This window comes from Artemia franciscana, chromosome 11 (genome assembly GCF_032884065.1).
Source record: "Artemia franciscana chromosome 11, ASM3288406v1, whole genome shotgun sequence".
Taxonomy (NCBI): domain Eukaryota; kingdom Metazoa; phylum Arthropoda; class Branchiopoda; order Anostraca; family Artemiidae; genus Artemia; species Artemia franciscana.
The window spans coordinates 40,233,572-40,258,611 of record NC_088873.1 but is presented as its reverse complement, the minus strand read 5'-3'; the positions used below and the strand labels follow the sequence as shown (position 1 = coordinate 40,258,611).

Here is a 25,040-nt window from a genome sequence, read left to right as displayed (position 1 = left end):
CTATCGATCCAGCAATTTTCGAAGTTTCTTCAACAAAAAATGGCCATCTCAAAATTCCTATATGATGCATTTCAGGAAAATACGATGTGTGTGTGTGGGGGGGGGGTATCAACTCTCTGACCCCTTGGAATCTTAAAAAGGGCACTAGAACTTCTGATTACCAATCCAATGAGCCCCCTCCGAAGTTTATACGATCACCATTTATATACATACCTTATATGTCTTCAGGGCATAATTTACAACCCTTACCCTGAGGGCTCTGGGGTAGTTGTCACCCTCGAAGACGTAATTTCCGGACCTTTCACTTACATTGAACAAAACGGCTATCTAAAAATTGTGATTGGATGGGTTTGGGGAATTGATGGGCACGGGAGGGGGGTTAGTTGTCGAACAAGTGTTGAGGGGGTGGGTGAGTGAATCCGACATCCGATCATTTTTAATTTTATATAGGGCACTAGAACTTCTGATTACCAATCCAATGAGACCCCTCCAAAGTTTCTACGATCACCCTTTCTATACAAACTTTATATACCTCCAGGGCAAATTTACAACCCTTGCTCTGAGGGCTGTGGGGGGGGGGGGTTGCCCCCCCCATCCCATAACTAACAACCATTGCCCGTAGAGGTGTGAGGAGGGGGAGGGGGTTGTCATCCTAAAAGATATAATTTCCAGATCTTTCAACTATGTTGAAAAAAATGGCTAACTAAAATTTCGATTGAATAAGTTTAGGGAAATGGTGGGCGTCGGAGGGCGGTTGGTTGCCCTCCAATCACTTTCAACTATTAAAAGGGCACACGCCCTTTAAATTTACAATCGAATGAGTCCTTTTCGAAGTTTCTAAGATAGCTCTTTGGATATGAAGCCCTGGTTTAATAAAAAAATAAATATTAGATTGTGCCCACATCGCTCTTTGCTTAGGCAGCGCTATTGCGCTGCCTATGATATATATATATATATATATATATATATATATATATATATATATATATATATATATATATATATATATATATATATATATATATATATATATATATATATATATATATATATATATATATATATATATATATATATATATACATATATAAATATATATATATATATATATATATATATATATATATATATATATATATATATATATATATATATATATATATATATATATATATATATATATATATATATATATATATATATATATTAAAGAGGAACGATGCCAGACGCCAGAATAAATTCGACACCAAACTTTTCGGAAGGAAAAGATTCAGAAGAAACTAAAAACATCTAAAAACTAACATCTAAAAACTAAAAATATCCCAAAGGGAGTTAGCTTCAAAATATGGGCTTATGTTAAGAGCAATTCCCTTTTGGGTAATTTATAATTTGATAACTTTACTGATTAGAACTTGAACTAGTTTCAGCGCAGCAAATGTATTAATAAAATCAGTGATTAATATAATGCGCTGAGATTTAACTTCTTTCTTTTGTTTCTACCTCAAAGCCTTTGAAAATCTCAGCCAAAATGAAATTTCCAGAAACGGAACTGTGTTTGGTTTCCTTTCGATATTAATGAGCATAAAAGTATTTAAAAATAGAATGCAGATAGTTATAGAAAGGAGTATTTAAAAGAGAATCAGTTATTAAAATAGGACACAACATCTAAACAAAAGATTTTTCTGTAGATAGTATTAAATGCTAGAGGATAATATTTATCTAGAAGAAAGATAGATCACAAATAAAAATAGAAGGTAGTAATTAAAAAATAATACAGGTATCTAGAAAATAAATAGATTATAAATTAAAACAGAAGGTAGTGTTTAAAACAGAATAGAGGAAGTATCAATAAGATAAATATCTACAATAGAAAAAGTACTGAAAACAAAAGACAGTATTTAAACCGAAGATAGTATTTTTCTATAGATAGTATTAAATGCTAGATAATATTTATATAGAGGACAGACTCATTACAAATTGAAATGTAGTTTAGGTAGTAATTAAAATATAATACAGAAAGTATGGATACAATGAATGTTTAAAAGAGAATTAGTATCTCAAATAGAAGATAGTACCTTTTTTTAGATAACAGAATACAGTAAGTATCTAGAAGATAGATAGATTAAAAATTGAAACAGTAAACAGTATTTAAAATACAATTAATATTTAAGGGATAGAAGATGGTATTTATCTTGAACATACATAGATTATAAATTAAATAAAAGATATTATTAAAAAAACTTCAATTTAAAATAGAAGATATTATTTTAATACAAAGTTGTTTTTACTACTGATAGTATTAAGTGCTACAAGATTTACTTATCTAGAAGATAAGCAGATTACAGATTAAATTTGAAAATAGTATTTAAAATAGAATGGAGAAAGTATAGATAAAACTAGTATTTAAAATAGAAGGTAGCATTTTTCTATAGATAGTATTAAATGCTAGAAAGTAATATTTATCTAGAAGGGAGATAGATCACACATTAAAATAAAAGATAGCATTTAAAATATAATACAGAAAGAATATGAATATATACAGAAAGAATATAGCAGATACTTTAAATAAATCAATAGATACTTTAAATATAATAATTCAACTCTCTAAGATAGAAAACATCCAGAAGACATCATAAAAAAAAATTCTATTTACATATCTGACAATACACTGACTGTACAGAAATAACTTAAAATGCGGACTTAATTAATAGCTAAAGACAAAACTCACTTTCTTCTAGACATGGGACAGAGGAGCTCAACACTTTCTTTGCAAGCTTGCTTGAACTTGAAGGTGAATTTATAATTTTTCATCGAGATTAGCTGATGATGTTCAATCGCCTGTTTACACTTAGAGTTCATTTTGCTGCCTGCTGCCATCTTTTCTTCAATAAGACACGTCATTACTTCACCTTCATCACCTGAATCTTGAGCAGTCTGAAAAATAAAACATGGAAAATAAAGAAAGTATAAGAACTTCCAATGCCGTAAGGCTAAAACACGTTAATGTTAAGTGCCTCTTTAGGATAGACTTAGGTTTATTTAGACATAAACTCTAGCACAATGCTAATTATATATTAGATCACTACGACTTCTTGTACACGAAAAATGGGGGCCGAACGAGTTTCGACACCGATTTTACGGTTTTCACCGATTTGACCGATTTAGAACACCGAAATATAGGAAACAGCACTCTAACACAAGGCTAATTATATGTTTGATCGCTACGACTTCTTGTACACGAAAGATAGGGGCCGAACGAGTTTCGACACCAATTTTACGCTTTTCACCGATTTGACCGATTTTACAACACCAAAATATAGGAACTGCACTCTAGCAGAAGGCTAATTATATATTAGATTGCTACAACTTCTTGTAAACGAAAGAGACGGGCTGAACGATTTACGACACCGATTTTACGGTGTTCATCGATTTGACCGATTTTACAACAATGAAACTGCACCCTACCACACGGCTAATTATATATTAGATCACTACGACTTCTTGTACACGAGAGAGAGGGGCCGAACGAGTTTCGACACCGATTTTATGGTTTTCACCGATTTGACCGATTTTACAACACCGAAATATAGGAAACTGCACTCTAGCACAAGGCTAATTATATATTAGATCGCTACGACTTCTTGCACATGAAAGAGAGGGGCCGAACGAGTTTCGACATCGATTTACGGTTTTAATCGATTTGACCGATTTTACAACACTGAAACATAGGAAACTGTACTCTAGCACAAGGCTAATTATATATTAGACCTCTACGACTTCTTGTACACGAAAGAGAGGGGCCGGACTAGTTTCGATACGAATTTTACGGTTTTCATCGATTTGACTATCTACTTAGACTATACTAGTCATCTACTTTGACTATATTAGACCTCTACGACTTCTTGTACACGAAAGAGAGGGGCCGAACTAGTTTCGATACCAATTTTACGGTTTTCATCGATTTGACCGATTTTACAACACCGAAATATAGGACTACACTCTAGCACAAGGCTATTTATATATTAGATCGCTACGACTTCTTGTATACGACAGAGAGGGGCCGAACGAGTTTTGACACCGATTTTACGGTTTTCATCGATTTGACCAATATTACAACACCGAAATATAGGAAACTGCACTCTAGAACAAGGCTAATTATATATTAGATCGCTACGATTTCTTGCACACGAAAGAGAGGGGCCGAACGAGTTTAGACACCGATTTTACGGTTTTCATCGATTTGACCGATTTTACAACACCAAAATATAGGAAACTGCACTCTAGCACAAGGCTAATTATATATTAGATCACTAGGACTTCTTATACATGCAAGATAGGGGCCGAACTAGTTTCGATAACGATTTTACGGGCTCTAATTTCAGCTTTGACCTGTTTCGAGTATTCACTGCAGCATCTTATGGTAAGATGTGGCATTGCTGAGGTAAGCCAAGCAGCGTCTCCTTAAAAGACACTATTCAGTAGTCACAGCTACATGATAGTAATTCAAACCGCAGATTTTCTATTGTTTGGAGATAATCTACTACTTTAGTTCCGATTATGATTGCTACTGTTCTTTTCTGATTAGCTTCAATTTCGTCACATAAGTAGCTGACCTATTTAAGGAATGGGCCCCAAACAAGCGTAGCGTATTCGAGTTACAGTCTTACAAAAGTTTACTATTACTAACAACTTATCGGAGGACCAAGCCATTTGAAACCAACGCAGCTTTAAAAACTCCTTCTAGTGCGGCTTCATAGTAATGTACAGTTATATCTCCACGAGTTTGCATAATTAGAACCGTAACTACAAACAGCGGTGCAGGGTGTCACGGGGGCTACTTGAGGAGTAACGCCACTCAAGATGTTGTAACTTATTAGACAATAGAGCATTGCACTGGATTCGAATTAATGGATACCGCTTCTAATTTTTTTTTGGGGGGGCGGGGGGGGGGGTAGATTAACGTCCTCGTAGCTTTTCTTTTTTTACACTTATTGCTACGAGAATATCTTTTTGGAAATATAAAGTTAAGGGTCATTTCGTCATTGATGGAATTTTTTTTAAAAAATCCCAACTTTTAGATGAATGTCATTTTGAATATATAAAGTTAAGGTTTATACCCGTCCCCGACGCTAAACGACCCCCTCCCCTGAAAAAATTGAATGTGGTCAAATTGGCTTTTAAAACAATTATTGATTCGCTTTCTTTTGTAACCTAAAACGTTAAAAGATTGCACTGGGTTTAATGAATGGATAGTTCTTCAGGACTTCGTTTTTTTTAAGTTCTTTATTGGTTTGATTATCCTCTTCATAGCCATCTGATCTGTTGTTGGCTTGTGGCCAAGAATAATATAAAATACGGGGAAGAAAACTGTCAGCTGTTTTATGAAAACCAATCAACTTATAAGTTGGTTTCTCGAATAATTTAATACAAAAAATTTCTGTTTCATTGAACACAAGATGTTATCCCAGTTGATATTATCATCCTTCTACGCCACAGAACATGAGATGTCAGCGTAAAACTGCAGTTCTGATTATCAAATTATCTTCTAAAAAATTAATAAGTTTTGATGAACAAAAATTTATATTACTTTTTAATTCAAAGTCCAAGTAAGTAACTAATCGGATTAAGGACGTTTCTTGACTATTAAGGTCTCTGTGTCGGCGCTGCAATGTGTTGCTAGATTCAAGTTGCTAGATTCTAGATGCAGAGTGTTGTTGCCAGATTCAATCTCTGGGTCCGTATTAACTAGCTAAGGTCAAACCCATTGTGCTACTACAGCACAAGAAAAAAATTCGCCAGGCGTTGGGATACGATTCCATGACTTAGATCTTACATCTAGTATTTCTCGGAAAATTCTTTGGAATATCTAAAGTTAACCAAGTCCTCGAAAAGAAAAATGCAGACGTGGTCCATTGGGCTTCTACAAGACAAAAAATTCGCAAGGCGTTGGATTACGATTCCATGACTTAGATCATATAGGCTATCTGATATTTCTCGGAAAATGCTTTGGAATATTTAAAGTTAACCAAGTCCTAAAAAAGAAAAATGCAGACGTGGTCAAATGGGCTTTTACAAGACAAAAAATTCGCCTGGCGTTGGGTTACGATTCCATGACTTAGATCTTACGTCTGATATTTCTTGGAAAATGCTTTGGAATATTTAAAGTTAACCAAGTCCCAGAAAAAAAAAATGCAGACGTGGTCCAATGGGCTTCTACAAGACAAAAAATTCGCCTGGCGTTGGGTTACGATTCCATGACTTATATCTCACATCTGATATTTCTCGAGAAATGCTTTGGAATATTTAAAGTTAATCAAACCAAGTCCTAGAAAAGAAAAATGCAACCGTGGTCCAATGGGCTTCTACAAGACAAAAAAATTCGCCAGGCGTTGGGTTACGATTCCATGACCTAGATCTTACATCTGATATGTCTTGGAAAATGCTTTGGAATGTTTAAAGTTGACCAAGTCCTAGAAAAGAAAAATGCAGACGTGGTCCAATGGGCTTCTACAAGACAAAAAATTTGCCAGGCTTTGGGTTACAACTCCATGACTTAGATCTTACATCTGATATTTCTCGGAAAATGCTTTGGGATATCTAAAGTTAACTAAGTCCAAAAAAAAAATGCAGACGTGGTCCAATGTGCTTCTACAAGACAAAAAATTCACCAGGCGTTGGATTACGATTCCATGACTTAAGTCTTACATCTGATATTTCTCGGAAAATGCTTTGGAAAACTTAAAGTTAACCAAGTCCAAGAAAAAAAAATGCAGACGTGGTCCAATGGGCTTCTACAAGAAAAACAAGAGCTAAGAGCTCATATGGCACTTGTGACGAGGTTGGAAGAGCCAAGAGCCAAGAGCTCATATGGTATGAGCTCTAGCAAAATTCTAAGAATCAATATATTGATTTAAAGGAAAATCAGAGGCTTAATGCCGGTCGGGATTTAAAATAAGAGCTCTGAGTCACAAGGTTCTTCTAAATATCAAAATTCATTACGATCCAATCACCCACTCGTAAGTTAAAAATACCTCATTTTTTCTAATTTTTCCTCTCCCTTCAGCCCCCCAGATGGTCGAATCGGGGAAAACAACTTTATCAAGTCAATTTGTGCAGATCCCTGATACACCTACCAATTTTCATCGTCCTAGCACGTCCAGAAGCAACGAACTCGCCAAAGCACTGAACCCCCCCTAACTCCCCCAAAGGGAGCGGATCCAGTCCGGTTGGGTCAATCAAGTATCTACGAAGTTTGCTTATTCTACCCACCAAGTTTCATCCCGATCTCTCTGCTGTAAGCGTTTTCCAAGATTCCCAGACAATTGGCTTGATTCAATTTTAAAGTGCGGGTGTCCGAAGGGCATCCGCATAGGTCGAAAAAAAAAAAAGAAACAAAATTACTGCCTGTGCTTGACAAACACATAAAAAGGACAGAAAAGGCAATAACATATTCCCCGTTCACTGCCCGTGTCAAGACATTCCCCTAGTCTTGACACTCTCGCCCCGAGCCAACCTAAGATCCATTACCCAGACAATGGGTTAGGTTGACCCCTTTTTCCTTTCCTTTCTCTCACAGGCCTTTCTCTCACAGGTCTTTCTCTCACAGTCCTTTCTCTCACAGTCCTTTCTCTCACAGGCCTTTCTCTCACAGTCCTTTCTCTCTTTCCTCGTCACACGTCTCTTAAGGACATATCAACCACACACACCGCCTCACTACCAGCACCCAATTCATTCAAGTGAATTTGGGGGACATTCCCTACCAATTTTCATCGTCCTAGCACTTCCAGAAGCAACGAACTTGCCAAAGCACTGAACTCCCCCCTAAATCACCCAAAGAGAGCGGATCCAGTCCGGCTAGGTCAATCAAGTATCTACGACATTTGCTTATTCTACCCACCAAGTTTCATCCCGATCTCTCCGCTCTAAGCGTTTCCCAAGATTTTCAGTTTCCCCATCCAACTCTCCCCAATGTCCCCAGATCTGGTCAGGATTCAAAATAAGAGCTCTGAGACATGAATTTCTTCTAAATATCAAATTTCAGTAAGATCTGGTCACCCATTCTTAAGTTAAAAATACCTCAATTTTTCTAATTTTTCCGAATTAACAACCCCCCCCCCCAACTCCCCCAAAGAGAGCGGATTCAGTACGGTTATATTAATCATGTATCTAGGACTTGTGCTTATTCTTCCCACCAAGTCAAGATTTCCCGTTTCCCCCTCCAACTCCCCCAATATCACCGGATACGGTCAGGATTTAAAACAAGAGCTCTGAGACACGAGATCCTTCTAAATATCAAATTCCATTAAGATCTGATCACCTATTTGCAAGTTAAAAAAACCTCAGTTTTTTCAATTTTTCCTCTCCCTCCAGCCCATATGGTCGAATCGGAAAAACGATTGTTATCAAGTCAATTTGTGCAGGTCCCTGACACGCCTACCAATTTTCATTGTCCTAGCACGTCCAGAAGCACCGAACTTGCCAAAGCACTGGAAATCCCCCCTCCCAACTCCCTCAAAGAGAGCGGATCCGTTCCAATTATGTCAATCATGTATCTAGAACTTGTGCTTATTCTTCCCATCAAGTTTCATCCCAATCTATCCACTTTAAGCGTTTTCCAAGATTTCCCGTTTCCAAGATTTCTGTTTCCCCCCTCCAGCCCCCTATGTCCCCAGATCCGATTCGAATTGAAAATGGAGCAATCTGAGACATAAGATCTTTCTATATAACAAGTTTCATTAAGATCCGATGACCCATTCGTAAGATAAAGATACCTCAATTTTCACGTTTTCCAAGATTTCCAGTTTCCCTCTCCAACTCCCCCCAATGTCACCGGATCTGTTCGGGATTTTAAATAAGAGCTCTGAAGTACAAGATCCTTCTAAATATCAATTATATTAAGATGTGATTACCCGTTCGCAAGTTACAAATACATCATTTTTCTAATTTTTCCGAATCACCACCAACCCCAAATCCCCCAATGAGAGCGAATCCGCTCCGGTAATTTCAGTCTTATTCTTATCTTAGAACAATGCTTATTCTTCCCACCAAGTTTCATCCTGATCTCGCCACACAAAGCGTTTTCCAAGATCCCCCCCCCAACTCCTTCCAATGACACTGGATCCGGTCAAGATTTAAAATAAAATATCCGAGTTTTGAGGTCCTTCTAAATATGAAATTTCACTAACATCCGATCACTTCTTCGTAAGTCAAAAATATTCATTTTTTCTAATTTTTCAGAATTAACCCTCCGCCCAACTCCCCCAAAGAGAGCGGATCCGTTTTGGATATGTCAATCACGTATCTAGGACTTGTACTTATTTTTCTCACCAGGTTTTATCCCGATCCCTCCACTCTAAGCGTTTTCCAAGATTTTAGGTTTCCCCTCCAGCTCCCTCCAATGTCACCCGATCCGGTCGGGATTCAAAATGAGAGTTCTGAGACACGATATCCTTCTAAATGTCAAATTAATTTCATTAAGATCCGATCACCAGTTCGTAAGTTAAAAATACCTCATTTTTTCTCATTTTTCCGAATTAACTGTCCCCCCACTCTCCCCCCAGATGGTCGAATTGGGGAAACAACTAATTCTAAATTAATCTGGTCTGGTCCCTGATACGCCTGCCAAATTTCATCGTCCTAGCTTATCTAGAAGTGCCTACACTAGCAAAACCGGGACAGACAGACCGATAGAATTTGCGATCGCTATATGTCACTTGGTAAATACCAAGTGCCATAAAAATTCGCCAGACGTTGGGTTACGATTCCATGACTTAGATCTTACATCTGATATTTCTTGGAAAATACTTTGGAATATTTAAAGTCCTAGAAAAAAAATACAGACGTGGTCCAATGGGCTTCTACAAGACTTATTTGTTCCTATTCTCTTGTAGAAGTCCTATAACGAAACTACAAAATCAGAAATGTCTTCTGAAAATGACTTAAGGGAAAGGTAGTCCAACTTATTGATAGTAAAATAACTGTCTTTAAAAAAAATTGAATTAAATCTCTTACACAAAATGAAATTATCAAAAACAATTTTTATTTTTTTACTTTACGGGAAGTAACTGAGAGCGGCAGTTTTCCAGGAGAAATAGATATTGCCTTTCCCAACCCAGATTCATCCATCCCAACTTTAGTTGGAAGGAAGAAGACGCTTCAATCTACTACAAAATACTCTGTGAACAGTGTTACTTTAGTTTGGTCTGATGGGGATTTTCAGTGCTAAAATATTGATGATGCTGAGGAACGAGGGGACTTTTGGGAACTAATCCGCTTGGCGTCTCTGAAGCTGAATAACGAGAATTCACCTCACATGCTTCTACCAAAAGTTTTGTGTTCTGAAAGTTTGGATTTTTGACCACCAGCAATAAATTATCGCCAATGCTCATCGCCAAGAAGAAAAGAAGATCTTATTTTGACCAGTTTCATTATCTTTTGAAAGATACTAGGCGTTTATATCTATATCTGGATTTCGTCAATAATAAGTAAAGCAGTAAATAAGTGTCATCAATAAACAAACTCCGTTTTTATGAACAGCAGATCTCTTAAAAACGGCTTGTGGTTAAGTATTTTTATTTGCACCTTAAAGACACATCGAAGGCATTTTTGCTCTTGCCCCAGTAAAATGGAATTTGGTCCCGCAGTTATGAATATGTTTCTTAAAACTTTGACCAATAAAATAAGAGAAAGTTAGTCAGCTTTTGGTCGAATTTATCGATCCACAGGTAGCGCTATATTTAAAGGAAATAGATAGATAGATTTATTGACACGAAAGCCCAATTGGGCCATGGGGACATACACAAAACAAGCGAAAAAATACAGCAACAAAACATAGACTGAAAAGACACTAAAACTAATTATGTAAGAAAATCATCACGATACCTCATACCTACCCCGGACGAACTTTCCGATATTATTTATACTTAAGTAACACATACTTCCCAAAATTTACAAAATCCAAAATCTTCCCCTCCCCCCCGACCTCCCTACCAAATATTTCCTAGTGTAACTGCCTCAACTCCTTACAATCCCCTAAAAAATGATACAAAGACTCGTCAATCTCTCCACACATAGGACAGCTGTATGGACCATCCCTCAATCTATTTCTCCCTAAATATTTCCTACGTTCTCCAAGAGACATAAAATTCCCCCTTACATACATTACCCATTTCAAATTTTTCGGAACCAATCCCATTTTTGGGTAAATTTCTTCGCCCCAGTTCTCCTTGACCGCCGCATATATCCCAAGAGACGGCGAGGTATAATTAGCCAAAATTGAAACGAACAGAAATTAATATAAATCAATAAATGAAGGCTAAAAGGAATATTACTATTTTCAGCTAAAATCAAATATCCATAATTATATTTCCAGAATCTAAGTTTCAGTTGGATTACAAGATTGCCAAGACCATACATATTAATTTACATGGGGCTGAAAAAAATTACCGAAGATGATCTGGATTTTCCTGGACAGAATGTATGGCGGTAGTTTCCACCCGTGGGATTTAGAGCCCCACATCTTTACCGAGATTATACCGTTTCAGCAAGACAGTAAAATGATGACAACCATAAAAGTAAAATAATTAGACTTACAACATTCCTTTGATAAAAAAATAGAAGAAAAAATAATACTAAAGAAAAGACACAAGGAGAGCAGAGGGCCATGGCCACTTCATATGGAAGCAGTGGTCGTCAGGACTTCGGAGGTGGTTCATTTGATTATAAATTGATAGTTCTAGCCCCCTTATTAAGGGTAAAAAGTGATTTGAGGGCAACAAACTCCCCTCCCATACCCATTAATTCCCCTAACACATCCGATAAAAGTTTTGACATCGCCACTTTGACTAAAATAGCACGAAGACCAAATAGCTACAGCTCCTGGGTTCACATAGCCCCCATAGTCCCCCACTCTCCACTCTCCCATAAGGGCTCTAAATTACGTAAGTTGTCGCTGGTTTACACATAAAGATTTTTTTTGTTGGGAAAGCGGGGCATATTTGATCCTGAGTGTCCAAAGCTTAAGATTTCAAGGTGAAAGTTTCAGAAAATTTTGATAGGGATGTTGAACAAGATCAAAAGTTCCTATCCACATTCTGGCTGTCAAAAGAGCTTATCATCAATATATAAGGAACGGCTGAGAGTATTGAATTGAAACATTCAAGGTATGTTGAGAAGGATTTTGAATAGTGATTGGAAGGCTGTAATTCCACTAGCCTATAATTTTTCAGTAGCAAACGAATGTATCAGCCCATAAATGCTTGAAACATTCGATAATATGACGCAGGTTAATTGGGCGGTGAACTCATTCGGTTCGGCTAGCGCCGTAAACAGGATGTGTTTCCACTTGATTTCTTTTTTTTTTACAATTCAAAGTGGGAACAACAACAATAAACGTTACACAATGAAAAAACATCATAATTATTGCACAAAGTTGTAGAAAATTCTGGTTTTAAGGAATGAATAGACCTATGATGCAACTAAGGGGCAAAACATTTTTTTTTCATTTTGATGTCCTTGTTACTGTAAGAGCAGTAAAAAAAAGTTCTATTGACCTCTTTCTTGCTCTTTTCCCCATTTTTCTCTCTCTATCCTTCCTATCACACACTCTTTCTCATTTCTTCTGGACTGCTTTCATACAATACAAGAAAAGTTCTTCTTAAAAAAATTCTTTCTTCTTCTTTCTTCTCTTTTTTCCCCTTTTTAAACGAGTGCACACTTTTATGTTTATGCCCAAAAATTCCTTACTTGCCTGAACAATAATTGGGTTCAACTGAATATCTTCATCTCCTCTGTGAATTGACAAACAACCTCTTCAAAGGCATCATTTAATTGTTACAGATTTTCTTGCAGAGCATTTCTTCTCTGTTTCCTTTCAGTTCTCTCTCTTTCTTTCTTTCTCTCCTCTCTCTCATCATCCTTTCACACAGTCTCTCTCATTTCCTTTGAACTGCATTCCCACAACATAAGAAACTTTCACCTTTTCCATCTTTTAAAATGAAATCAACATTTTATGCTTACCTCACAATGGCTATCCAAGAATGCCCCACAAGCCTGAACGATAATTGGGTTTAATTGAATATCTTCACTTTCATCTTCTGTGAATTGAGAAACAGCCTCCTCACAGGCATCGCTCAATTTTTCCAAATTTTCTTGTAAACAGAGCATTTCTTCCCCCTTTCCTGTTTTATTCAAGCAGAATATTGTCAAATCCTTCAAACACAGATCTTCAATATCAGGCTGGAGTTCGACACTAGCTGCGCGTTCCCTCATCACGCGCCGAATTTCAACTAAACATTCATCTTTTAGCTGAAATATTAATCAAAAATAATATATACAAGCGCTACAGGCTAGGACAATGTGTGTACTCACTGCATAATGTATTATTACCTTAGCTAAAAATCGCCCTTTTTCAAATTGAAAAACATGCATGTAGAAAGGGACTGAAAAGTTTCAGACGACCGTAGAAAAGACTTAGGCAGAACTGGCAACAAAAACAAAGGGGAAAATGGCGAAAAAAACGTCTATGGGCAGTAGGAATTTGTTTTTATGTAGATATTTTAAAAGCAGTTCATTAAACTTTATTCTATCTTTTCTTCTAGTTTGTATTTCAGTTACAATTTATAGTTTTAATTACTATTAAAGCTGGAATTACTGATTTTAGGTAGATCTTTTAAGCACATTCTACTAAATTTCATACTTTTTTAATTTCACTTTCTTTTCTCCTAACGTCCCTGAAAACAATTCTTGGTCAAAACCAAATAAGAAATTCTCCAAAACAACAGGCCTATGAGTATTGGAAGAAAAAAGAGCGAAACATTTCACATGAATTAACCATAATAACTTAAAAAAAGAAGAAATCTAAAATAAAAAAAAGGATATATAAAATAAAAATAAACTAAAATAAAGATATGTAAAATAAAGGGATATTTCAAAATAGAGAGATCTAAGATAAAGAAGATCTAAAAAAAAAACTAAAATAAAAAAAAAAAAGAAAAGGTGAAAATCTGGAATGAAAAAAAAACCTTCAAAACACGCTACTCCAACAGAAACAGAGAAGCACAATTGTAGGAATGTGTAGTAGCACGAAAATTGGTAATCGAGTAGCACAGAAAGCACAATAGCACCAACAAACCATATAAGTAGAGTATGTTGCAACTAAATGTTGGAACTTTCACAACAGAACATAAGTAACTACTTCTGTTGCATAGAGGCAAAATACTTGGGACATTGTTCTTCTTTGTCATCCAACTGCCCAGGTCCAACTGGCACGGTGTTTCAAAATTTTTTAAGTTTTGATTTTTTTTTTTAGTCCTTTTCAGGGATAAAAAAAGGAAAATCAAATAAAATTAAGAGACGCTCCATCATTTCTACTGATTGCACTTTTTTATTTAGGAAGATAACAAGGCCAAGAATGAAGCAACAGGAGAAGATTCATTAGGAAGAAAACAACAACACATTGTAGATGTTTAAGACACTCCACGTTTTCTACAGATGGCATTCTAGCTCTAGCGAGGAGACCACTTTTGTCTTTAGGAAGATAACAAGCCCCAAGAAGGAAACACCGGGAAAAGATTCATTAGGAAGAAAACAACAACACATTGTATATGTTTAAGTCACTGCATCTTTTCTACCGATGGCACTCCAGCTCTAGCGAAGAGACCACTTTTTTCTTTAGGAAGATAACAAGGCCAAGAAGGAAATAACAGGAAAAAGGTTGTTTAGAAAAACAACAACAACACATTGTAGATGTTTAAATTACTCCATATTTTCTACAGGTGGCCCTCCAGTTCTAGCGAGGAGACCACTTTTTTCTTTAGGAAGATAACAAGGCCAAGAAGGAAACAACAGGAAAAGATTCATTAGGAAGAAAACAAGAACACATTGTAGATGTTTAAGACGCTCCACATTTGCCTGCTAAAAGCGTTCTTACTCCAGCAAGGAGGGCTTTGTTTTCTTCTGAAAGAAAATACGGCCAAGAGGAAAACAACCCGATAAAAATTATAGAGGAATAATATTCTAAAAGAAGAAAACAACGAAAAATTCTAGATATTCAAGACGCTCTCGACAATTGTCTCCTAATAGCACTTCAGCTCCAGCGAGAAGCTACTTTTTATCCACAGAAAAAAAACACATTGGGCCTATTATGATAAAAGAAAAAAATATTGAGCCTATTATGATAAAAGAAAACATATTGGGCCTATTATGATAAAAAAAACATATTGGGCCTATTATGATAAAAGAAAACATATTGGGCCTATATGATAAAATATCATTAGATTCAACAGACCTTTTAAATAGTGGTATACTATTTCCTCGTTTTATATCTATTTACTGCATTAACCATCTCTAACATTCAGTTACAAATTCCTTCGAATATAATGATGTGAAGAGAGCTACTTTGAGAGATGTGTCTAAGGCTAAGTCGCATTAAGATCAAGTCTCACTAAGACCAGTCTCGTTAAGATCAATGTCAGTCACCGAAGAAAACGACGATTGATACATCAGTTGCGTATGCTGCTAGACGGTTATCAACCTAAAATTCATTAGATCGCTTCATGGACCCAATCTATAGATGTGCTAATGAAATTAATAAACTATTTTGCAGATTCAGACATTGAAAATTAGCATTGCGACTTAGTGTTCCTCACAGACACACTTGAACAACCAACTTGAAAACTTAGCTAACACTTAACTTTGCTATATTCAGTGAAATTTTTGAAATAGTCAACATTTCTTTTAAGAGCAGTACATATTGTGAAATAATCACATTGGGCTTGGTACAGACGGTGTGCACTCAATGCCAGGACACGTAGCTTATTTAACCATTTGGTGGCCATCTTTGGAAAATAAGGCGTTTTGAATAAACCAATGCAAGAACTAAAAATACTTAAAACACAAAAAGAAGATACTTAGCCTTTCAAAAACTGTTCAGTCTTGAAGCAAAGCATCACTTTTTTTTATGACAGATCTGCAAAACACTTCACTTCAGCTTCAGCAGACAAAAACACGTGGGACGATGTAATTAAATATAGGCTGTATATAACTGCAAAAATTGGCCAAAAAGTCCTTTGTGACTTTTGCTAAGCTAAGTTACCGTCTCATGAAAACAATCAGTATCAACACTTTGTTGTCAAAAAATATTATGCAGAGTCTTAGGTTTTTGGAAGGCATTTAACAAAAATTTTCAGTTTTACTTTTTACGCAGTTTTCATTTTTTTAATCTTTTAATTATACGCCTAAAAGAACAGGCAAGAGGACGAATGGAGGAGGCAGACAGTGAGGAAAACATACAAAGGGAGGAAGCACAAAGCAGGAAAATGGACCAAATTCCGAAAAAAAACGCATTGTTTGTAGAGAGAAACTCCCATGGGCTACATCAATCCGTATCCATGGGCAATAAACTTAATCTAAAAGAAACATTCAGCCAAACTATTATGCTGAATCTTAGGTTTTTCGAAGGAATTTGACGAAAATTCTGAATGGAATTTGACGAATGGAGGAGGCAGACAGTGAGGAAAACAGAGAAAGGGAGGAAGCACAAAAGCAGGAAAATGGACCAAATTTCGAAAAAAAAAACGCATTGTTTGTAGAGAGAAACTCCCATGGGCTACATCAATCCGTATCCATGGGCAATAAACTTAATCTAAAAGAAACATTCAGCCAAACTATTATGCTGAATCTTAGGTTTTTCGAAGGAATTTGACGAATGGAGGAGGCAGACAGTGAGGAAAACAGACAAAGGGAGGAAGCACAAAAGCAGGAAAATGGACCAAATTTCGAAAAAAAACGCATTGTTTGTAGAGAGAAACTCTCATGGGCTACATCAATCCGTATCCATGGGCAATAAACTTAATCTAAAAGAAACATTCAGCCAAACTATTATGCTGAATCTTAGGTTTTTCAAAGGCATTTGACGAAAATTCCGAATGGAATTTGACGAATGGAGGAGACAGACAGTGAGGAAAACAGACAAAGGGAGGAAGCACAAAAGCAGGAAAATGGACCAAATTTCGAAAAAAAACGCATTGTTTGTAGAGAGAAACTCCCATGGGCTACATCAATCCATATCCATGGGCAATAAACTTAATCTAAAAGAAACATTCAGCCAAACTATTATGCTGAATCTTAGGTTTTTCGAAAGAATTTGACGAATGGAGGAGGCAGACAGTGAGGAAAACAGACAAAGGGAGGAAGCACAAAAGCAGGAAAATGGACCAAATTTCGAAAAAAAACGCATTGTTTGTAGAGAGAAACTCCCATGGGCTACATCAATCCGTATCCATGGGCAATAAACTTAATCTAAAAGAAACATTCAGCCAAACTATTATGCTGAATCTTAGGTTTTTCGAAGGAATTTGACGAAAATTCCGAATGGAATTTGACGAATGGAGGAGGCAGACAGTGAGGAAAACAGACAAAGGGAGGAAGCACAAAAGCAGGAAAATGGACCAAATTTCGAAAAAAAAACGCATTGTTTGTAGAGAGAAACTCCCATGGGCTACATCAATCCGTATCCATGGGCAATAAACTTAATCTAAAAGAAACATTCAGCCAAACTATTATGCTGAATCTTAGGTTTTTCAAAGGCATTTGACGAAAATTCCGAATGGAATTTGACGAATGGAGGAGGCAGACAGTGAGGAAAACAGACAAAGGGAGGAAGCACAAAAGCAGGAAAATGGACCAAATTTCGAAAAAAAAAACGCATTGCTTGTAGAGAGAAACTCTCATGGGCTACATCAATCCATATCCATGGGCAATAAACTTAATCTAAAAGAAACATTCAGCCAAACTATTATGCTGAATCTTAGGTTTTTCGAAAGAATTTGACGAATGGAGGAGGCAGACAGTGAGGAAAACAGACAAAGGGAGGAAGCACAAAAGCAGGAAAATGGACAAAATTTCGAAAAAAAACGCATTGTTTGTAGAGAGAAACTCCCATGGGCTACATCAATCCGTATCCATGGGCAATAAACTTAATCTAAAAGAAACATTCAGCCAAACTATTATGCTGAATCTTAGGTTTTTCGGAGGAATTTGACGAAAATTCCCCGTTTTACTTTTTACACAGTGTTTAATTTTTTTTCTCAGGTGCTGGAAAATAGTACTGCAATTGTTAACTTATTATGAACAACTCTCAAATTGTTTATTAATGCCAAATAGTTCCTTCACAGTTCGGGTTTCGTGCAGACCATTCGACTAAGCTTGCAGGAGCTTCGCTCCATAGTTTCGTTTATTTAACCTTAGATGCTGTGTTAGGTCTAGTTGCTCTATTTTTGGACTTGAAACCATAAAAACTTAAGGACCAAAAAAAAACTCGACTATAAAAAAATATGATAATTTACAAAGTAAATTTGAAAAAAAATTCAAAGACTTAACAACCTCAAATCTTCGTTTACTTTCTTTATAAACCCTTTATGCATACCACATAATTGAACATAAATTTTTTACTTCAGAAATATCAATTCATGGAAAGGTAAATGGTGAAACAGAATCAGTAGAGATAAAAAGAAAATCAGAATACTGAAACAAGGTACTAAAATCAAAACATCCCCACTTGAAGAGTGTAGACTGTACATTATTTTCAAACATTGGCATATGATATTGCTGTGAATCGCTTCATTCTACAACAAAGTTCATTAAGCCAAAATTCAACCTTGGAAAGCAAAATCTTAGAAAGCAAAAGCGACCGTCTTTAATAAATTAGCCTTAACATGAAAGAATTAAGCCAAAAAACAAATTGACCGTGTAGTGTGAACTAGGTATTCTATGGAGGAAAAATATGATTATATATTTATTGATTTCCAATTCAACCCTCCTCAATATAGTAATTGTCATAAGGTTTACTTTATATATGTGTTTGACTCATCCTTTAAATAAAGTGACCAAAATGTGGCTCGCAATCACCTAACAATTATATCCACCCTTGTGCTATACTAGTCTTATTAATATCTTGGATATTTACTTTTATCAATTGTGCAATACCAGCCTTTGCTTATTCTCCTGGTATTAATTTGAAAAAAAAAAAATCTAAAAAGGCTTTAAAAGAAAAGAGACATATTAAAATCTATGCCGAGCAGGAATAAAACAGGGTGGTAAGCACTCCGATAAAGAAAGAAGAAGAGTAGTCAATTCTAATTGTAAGGCCATTTCTATAGAAACCGGTATCTGGCTGATCCCCCACATCCCTGTGAATAACTTCCCCTCCCAAAGACACCCTCCCCAAGAAAATCCAGCCTGACAGTGAAATTTTCATCAAGGTCGCCAGCCCTGTTGGGGGCGTTTTTCCGTTTCTCAAACCCCTGTCAAAGTTTTCCCAAGACAGATTCTACAACTTAGCTCGTAACTTTAGAAAATTTAAAATTCCGCTTCTTTGGTTGACTGCCTGTTGATTTCTCCAATTAAAATTGTCAAGGAGGGGAAGGGGGTTGGTGAAGGATGGGTTCGTGACTTTCAACAAGTATTGCCAAAAGTAGTAATACGGTTTGTCCTCAGAAACACCAAGGTTTTTTTTAATTTTTTATTATGCTTACTTAAAGAAGCTAGAACGTAAAAAAAAATCACTAGCTTAATTAATATGACGTTAATCTAAAGTTAAATTGAAAAAAATTCACTATAATGAAACTAAACATACAGAACAGTTGTGAAACTTATTTTAACGTATCCTTCTTTTTAACGTACTTAAAAAACTTATTTTAACGTACCCTTCTTTTAACGTATAGCCACAGTAAAATTTTATAGTTTTAATAATATGAACTCTTTTATTTTAATCTAGAAAATGTTGACGCTTGGAATGTTTTTTTCATATTTTACCCGCGTTCTAATTGTAAAAAAAAAACGAAGAAAAAAAAAGAAATGTCCTCAAGGACTGACCAAAATCCCTTGTCGGTAGTAAGGGGCGTGTGTATCATCTGGATGAAACTATTTTGCATTTTTAAATAACGTAGGGATTACAGTGTTTGACTAATGAAAAAATTCCGTTTTTGAGAAGATTCTAAATTTCTTTGCGAGGGGGTGGAAATTTTCCTGGGGATCTCTTGTCCGGGGGTATTTCCCAGGTGGAATCGGCCTAGAACCACATAAACCATCGATATTAATAACCAGTATAAAAGCCTCAAACCTTTTTATCAGAATCAGGATGGTAAGCATATCGATACAGACACGGTAAGACTAATGGTGATGTTTCAGGTGTGTTATCTTTAAGACTGAGCCACTCTTGAGGGGCACTACAAAACTTGGTGGCATCTGAATGACACTTGTCGTACAGTTGAGGGTCAAGTCGAAAATCACGTGAAGCAAAATACTGGATTTCCATCAAAGTAGACTCACAAAAGCTGGTCATTTCTTCGGCTCCAATTTTCGTCATTAAACAGGATATAACTCTATAATAATAATAATAATAATAATAATTTATTTTTACCTTCCCTCGTTACATTGCGAAAATACACTAGAGGAGTATAAAAAGCGGAAGAAAGGAAGAAGAAAGAAAAAGAGAAAAAAAACAAACAAGGAAAACGGAAACGCAAATAGTTGAAGATTATACAGTAAAGTGACCAGCATAACTAACAAAGAAAGAAAAACAACAAGAAACTTAAATAATTACTAAGACATAGAAACTATCAATCTACCGTATATAATAGATGGTTAAGCGGAAAGTCTGATATTTTCTTACACTGTCTTGAAAACGAGTCGATAATTTCAATATAAATGATAAATGAGTAGTTTTATTTCATAAGTATTTTATAAGGAATAAAATAAGATATATTGGAAAAAAAAAAAAAAGAATAAATCTTTGTGCCAATAAAAGAAGGTGGTATCTGACGTTTTCAGAATTTTTCAAGAAGATTTTGTCTTATTGAACGAAAAACGATTTGGTAAAAATTCATGCGCACGAGAAAATTGACATGATATTGATGTGGCTTGATTTGGTCTATATAAAACCAGGTAAGCCTTGTTTTGAAAATTACTTTCATAAACAAATATAATCAAACTTGTATTGCTCATTCAAAGAAAATAGAGAAAAAAAAACCATTGATAATACAATATCCCAGGGACAACAATAAAAGTGTCCAGATAAATCAAAAATCAATATGAAAGAAAAAAACAACAACTATGGAATACATAATACGCAATAAAGTTAACAGATCAGTCAAAAAAAGTTAGCCATAGTCTAAAAAGGAACTACTCAAAGATATTGAATATATTAGTAGTATCTCAAATACATTAAAAGCAATGAGTAATCGATAAAAATTGAAAAATTACAACCAATAAAATTCAAACAAAAAACAAAACAGCCTGTATAGGCATAGCAACGAGGCCCAACAAGGGAAGTAAACCGTTGACATTAGAAACAAAGGAAGATTTAAAGCCCCGCCATAACTCTCCGTTTTGTAATGAATTGGAGGGACTACAGGAACCTTTTGGCCTTGCTTCATTAGAAGACGAATCAGGATTGCGTCATGGGGTGGAGGAAATATTCTTAAAATTCCATCTTTCTTTTTCTCAGTTAGGTTATAGTGTCAGACAGAAAACGCAAATTCAAAAAGGACGAAGAAAAGATCTTGTCCAAACAAGCTCCTTTTTATGAAATTCTGGTTACTACTATGCGGAGTTCTGCCCACTTACATTATGTCTATTTGAGAACTAACCTTTATCGCGTTGCTTCGATTTCACCTTTCCTTTGCTCAGTTAGGCCATAATACTAAACAGGAAGCGTAAATTCAACAAAAACCAAACAAAAGATCTTTTTATACAGTTCCGGTTACTATCAGGGAAACATAAACAAGAAACACAATTTAACATAGACCAAACAAAAGATACGTAAACACGAGAATATGATTTACTGTAAATTTTGCAAGAAGCTAAAGTAGTGTTAGGGATAGATTAGCCTGTTCTCTAGTGTTTATAACCTAGGCGAATACCAGATGCCCCACTACAGTAATACTTACTGTAGTGGGCGTTTTAATTGCAAAACTTCTTGTAATCTAATACGGATACGGAACATATAGCTACTGTCAGTCAATGTAAGAAATATTGACTGACAGTTGCATAAAGACGGTGGGTGTAGTAAAGATGTTAAAAGTAGAATATCCCAGGCCCATACTCTTTCACAGTTGAAAAAGTTTGGAAGAATAGGAAAATAAGTCTGCACACCAAGATTAGAATATTGGATGTTACAGTGATGACAGTGGTCAAGTATGGTTCTAAAGTGTGGGCGCTCCAAATTCGGAGAAGAATTTGTTACATGTTTTCTCGATAAATTTTTTTGACGGATTGTTTTGGGTATCCGTCTGACTGAACATAGTTCAAGCAATAAGCTGCACAAAAAACATTATTCAATCCCGCTTCCTAGGGCTATAATGAGAGAAAGGCTGAGATAGCTGGGACACGTTCTGCGGATGCAATATGACAGATTGTCATCGTCGGCCAACCATCTAGGGCCAAATGAAAAGAAGATCATCCCCGAATGGGGTGGGAGGATGTCGTAATGGAAGATTTAAGGGAAATTGGAACTTTTTGGGAGAGTTTAAAGAGGGATGCTTTGAATAGATTGGGATGAAGGAGGAGCATGCGTATCTTTACTGCCCTGAAGCGGCTTGGTGCTGCTGTGAAATGTTAGTAGTAGTATTCTATTTACCACAGTTTTGAAAGTACCACCAACACAAAAAAAACTTTTTTGCCCCTTTAAATCAATTCATGCCTGCAACTTACGATTTCAGAAGCTCTTCTTTACGTTACTTCAAAAATATAAAGTGCTTAGGGAAGCACTGCAATTTTGTCAGTGTTGGCACGTTTAACGATGAAAATAAACAAGAAAGACTACTTAGTTAAATTTGATATCGCTTTTCGTCCGTAAAAAATCAAACATCGTAACTCATCACAAAAATACATAACCGACTGTTGATTCCCAAAGACAGCGACATCTTCAAAGAAAAGCTGCTTGGTGCCATATATTTTTATCTTTTTCTTTTTTATGTTGCTTTTTCGCCTACATTTCTTTCTTTTAATTTACTATCCAATACTACTAAAAAACTGCAGGATTACATACTTTAGGAGGAGGAGTTTCAGAGGAGATCGTTTTTGGAGGAGTCATTCTGCCAACATTTTCGGTGAATCATTCGTCACCTTGTTAACGCAAGATTACCGACTATTAAGCAATTGTTACGAATATTCATAACAAATATTTGTTCGTTGGAGCAATCAGGAACATCAGGCTAAATTTTGTCACCCACAAGCGACCTTATTCCTAAAGAGTTAGGATCAGTCAGGGAAGAACGTGTCAAATCCAGTGGAAACTAAAAACTGCAGGATTACATATGAAGATCGTTTCGGAGGAGGAGTTTTCAGAGGAGATCGTTTTTTGAAGGAGGAAAGTTTCCACTTAAACAGTTCATAGACTAAGACTTCATTTTCACTTTCCATAGTACTTCCATAGATTCTTGTGATGAATTTAATTATTTTACTAATTTTCACTGTGCCCACTTCGCTCTTTACTTAGGGAGCAAGTGTAACTTCTCCAAATCTCCAATGGCCAATTTGAAAATAAATCTAGCTTTTACTCTTATTACCTCTATTACCCATTGAGTAACAACGTTATTATGATATATAATATTAGCCTCCTTATATTGAACAGGGTTACCGAGAAAGACGAAAAGATTTTGTCACAAAACGTGACAAAAAGTTAATTGTTTGACTAAATTTTTTATTTTTCATAGTATTATACTACGTTAAAAAAATGTGCAACTTCCCGAAATCTAAAATGACCAATTTGAAAAGAAATCAAGGTTTTAATTTTATTACTTATCTTGCGCTCTCTTGAGTAACAACGCTATCAGGAAAAATAATATTAACATCCTTATACTGAAAAGTTACTCAGAAGGGCGAAAAGATTTTCCTGAACAGTAAGTCAATTCTGAATCTGTATTTACTCGAAATTTATCTTTGTGCTGCAATTATTTCATGTTTTCTTTGTTCTTTACCATTCTATTTCGTTTTAACTCCTTGGTTTTTTACCGTTTATCTTTTAGCCCGTATTGTTGTCAGGCTGTTATTATCTTTGTGCTTAATTGTTTGTGCTGAATGAACCTTGTTGATTACATAACAAAAATGTTCCATATAGAAAAAATAAGAAAAATATATAAGAAAAACGTAAGGAAGAAATATTCCGCTGAAATCCGATGACGGAAGTTCACAATTCCTGAAAGACAAAGCTGTAGCACTACCAGAACCGAATCATAAAAGGTGACATATACTAAATGCAAAACTAATAGTTGCCCCAATACTCGATGACTATTGCTCCCACCTATTAAGGGGGAAATCAATAGATCCACCAGAACCTGACAATAAAAGCTTGCAGGGTTGAGCGATAAGCCTGTAGTTTCACCGAAACCCAGTGATAGAAGCTCAAAAGTAGTTAAAGGAAAACATGCAGAGATCTATTTGACAATTTTTGAGTTTTGTTATGGCTGGCCATTTCGACTTTAAATCTTCCGATATGTACCTTTGTCCATTTCCTCGGATTCTACTGCAGTATCTGTCGACAACAGACTGGCAAGCTTCTTTAAGGACAGGATCGGCTTCCCAAGTTATTGTCCCTGTGTCTGTTTCTCTTAACAGATCTTCCACAGATCGGAGGCAACGATCGCTCACTCTTTCCACTTCTGGACGGCGTCTCTGCAATTGAAACTACAAGTTTAGAAAGGAAGTGAGAATCAGAATTTTCATGAGGCTTTCTTTTGTTTGCTAATAAATTTTTGAAGGTGGGACAACTTAAAAAGAGACAAAACTGCTGCAGTAAAAGAACAGAAATTGCTTCAGGAATTAAAATACGGGAGGAAAAGGAAAAGAAAAAATGGGAAGGAGGAAAGCAGGAAGAGAAAAAATTAGAATATTAAATTTCAGAATTTCAGTATCTACCAGGATGTACATTTCTTATACTTGTGCCCATCATTTTTTTTTTTTTTTTTTTTTTTTTTTTTTTTTTTTTTTTTTTTTTTTTTTTTTTTTTTTTTTTTTTTTTTTTTTTTTTTTTTTTTGGTAAA

The 25,040-nt window shown here is 35.7% G+C and overlaps 1 protein-coding gene across 1 annotated transcript in view; it reads right to left on the bottom strand.

Annotated features, from left to right (window-relative positions):
• Positions 1 to 25,040, bottom strand: part of LOC136033219 (Golgi apparatus protein 1-like) — a 123,581-nt gene that overhangs the window by 59,145 nt on the left and 39,396 nt on the right. The window contains exons 7-10 of the mRNA XM_065713929.1: positions 24,500 to 24,672; positions 20,120 to 20,381; positions 13,018 to 13,305; positions 2,729 to 2,934 (exon numbers count right to left, since the gene is read on the bottom strand). Coding sequence (XP_065570001.1) covers positions 2,729 to 2,934; positions 13,018 to 13,305; positions 20,120 to 20,381; positions 24,500 to 24,672 — 929 coding nt within the window. The remainder of the gene's footprint in view (positions 1 to 2,728; positions 2,935 to 13,017; positions 13,306 to 20,119; positions 20,382 to 24,499; positions 24,673 to 25,040) is intronic.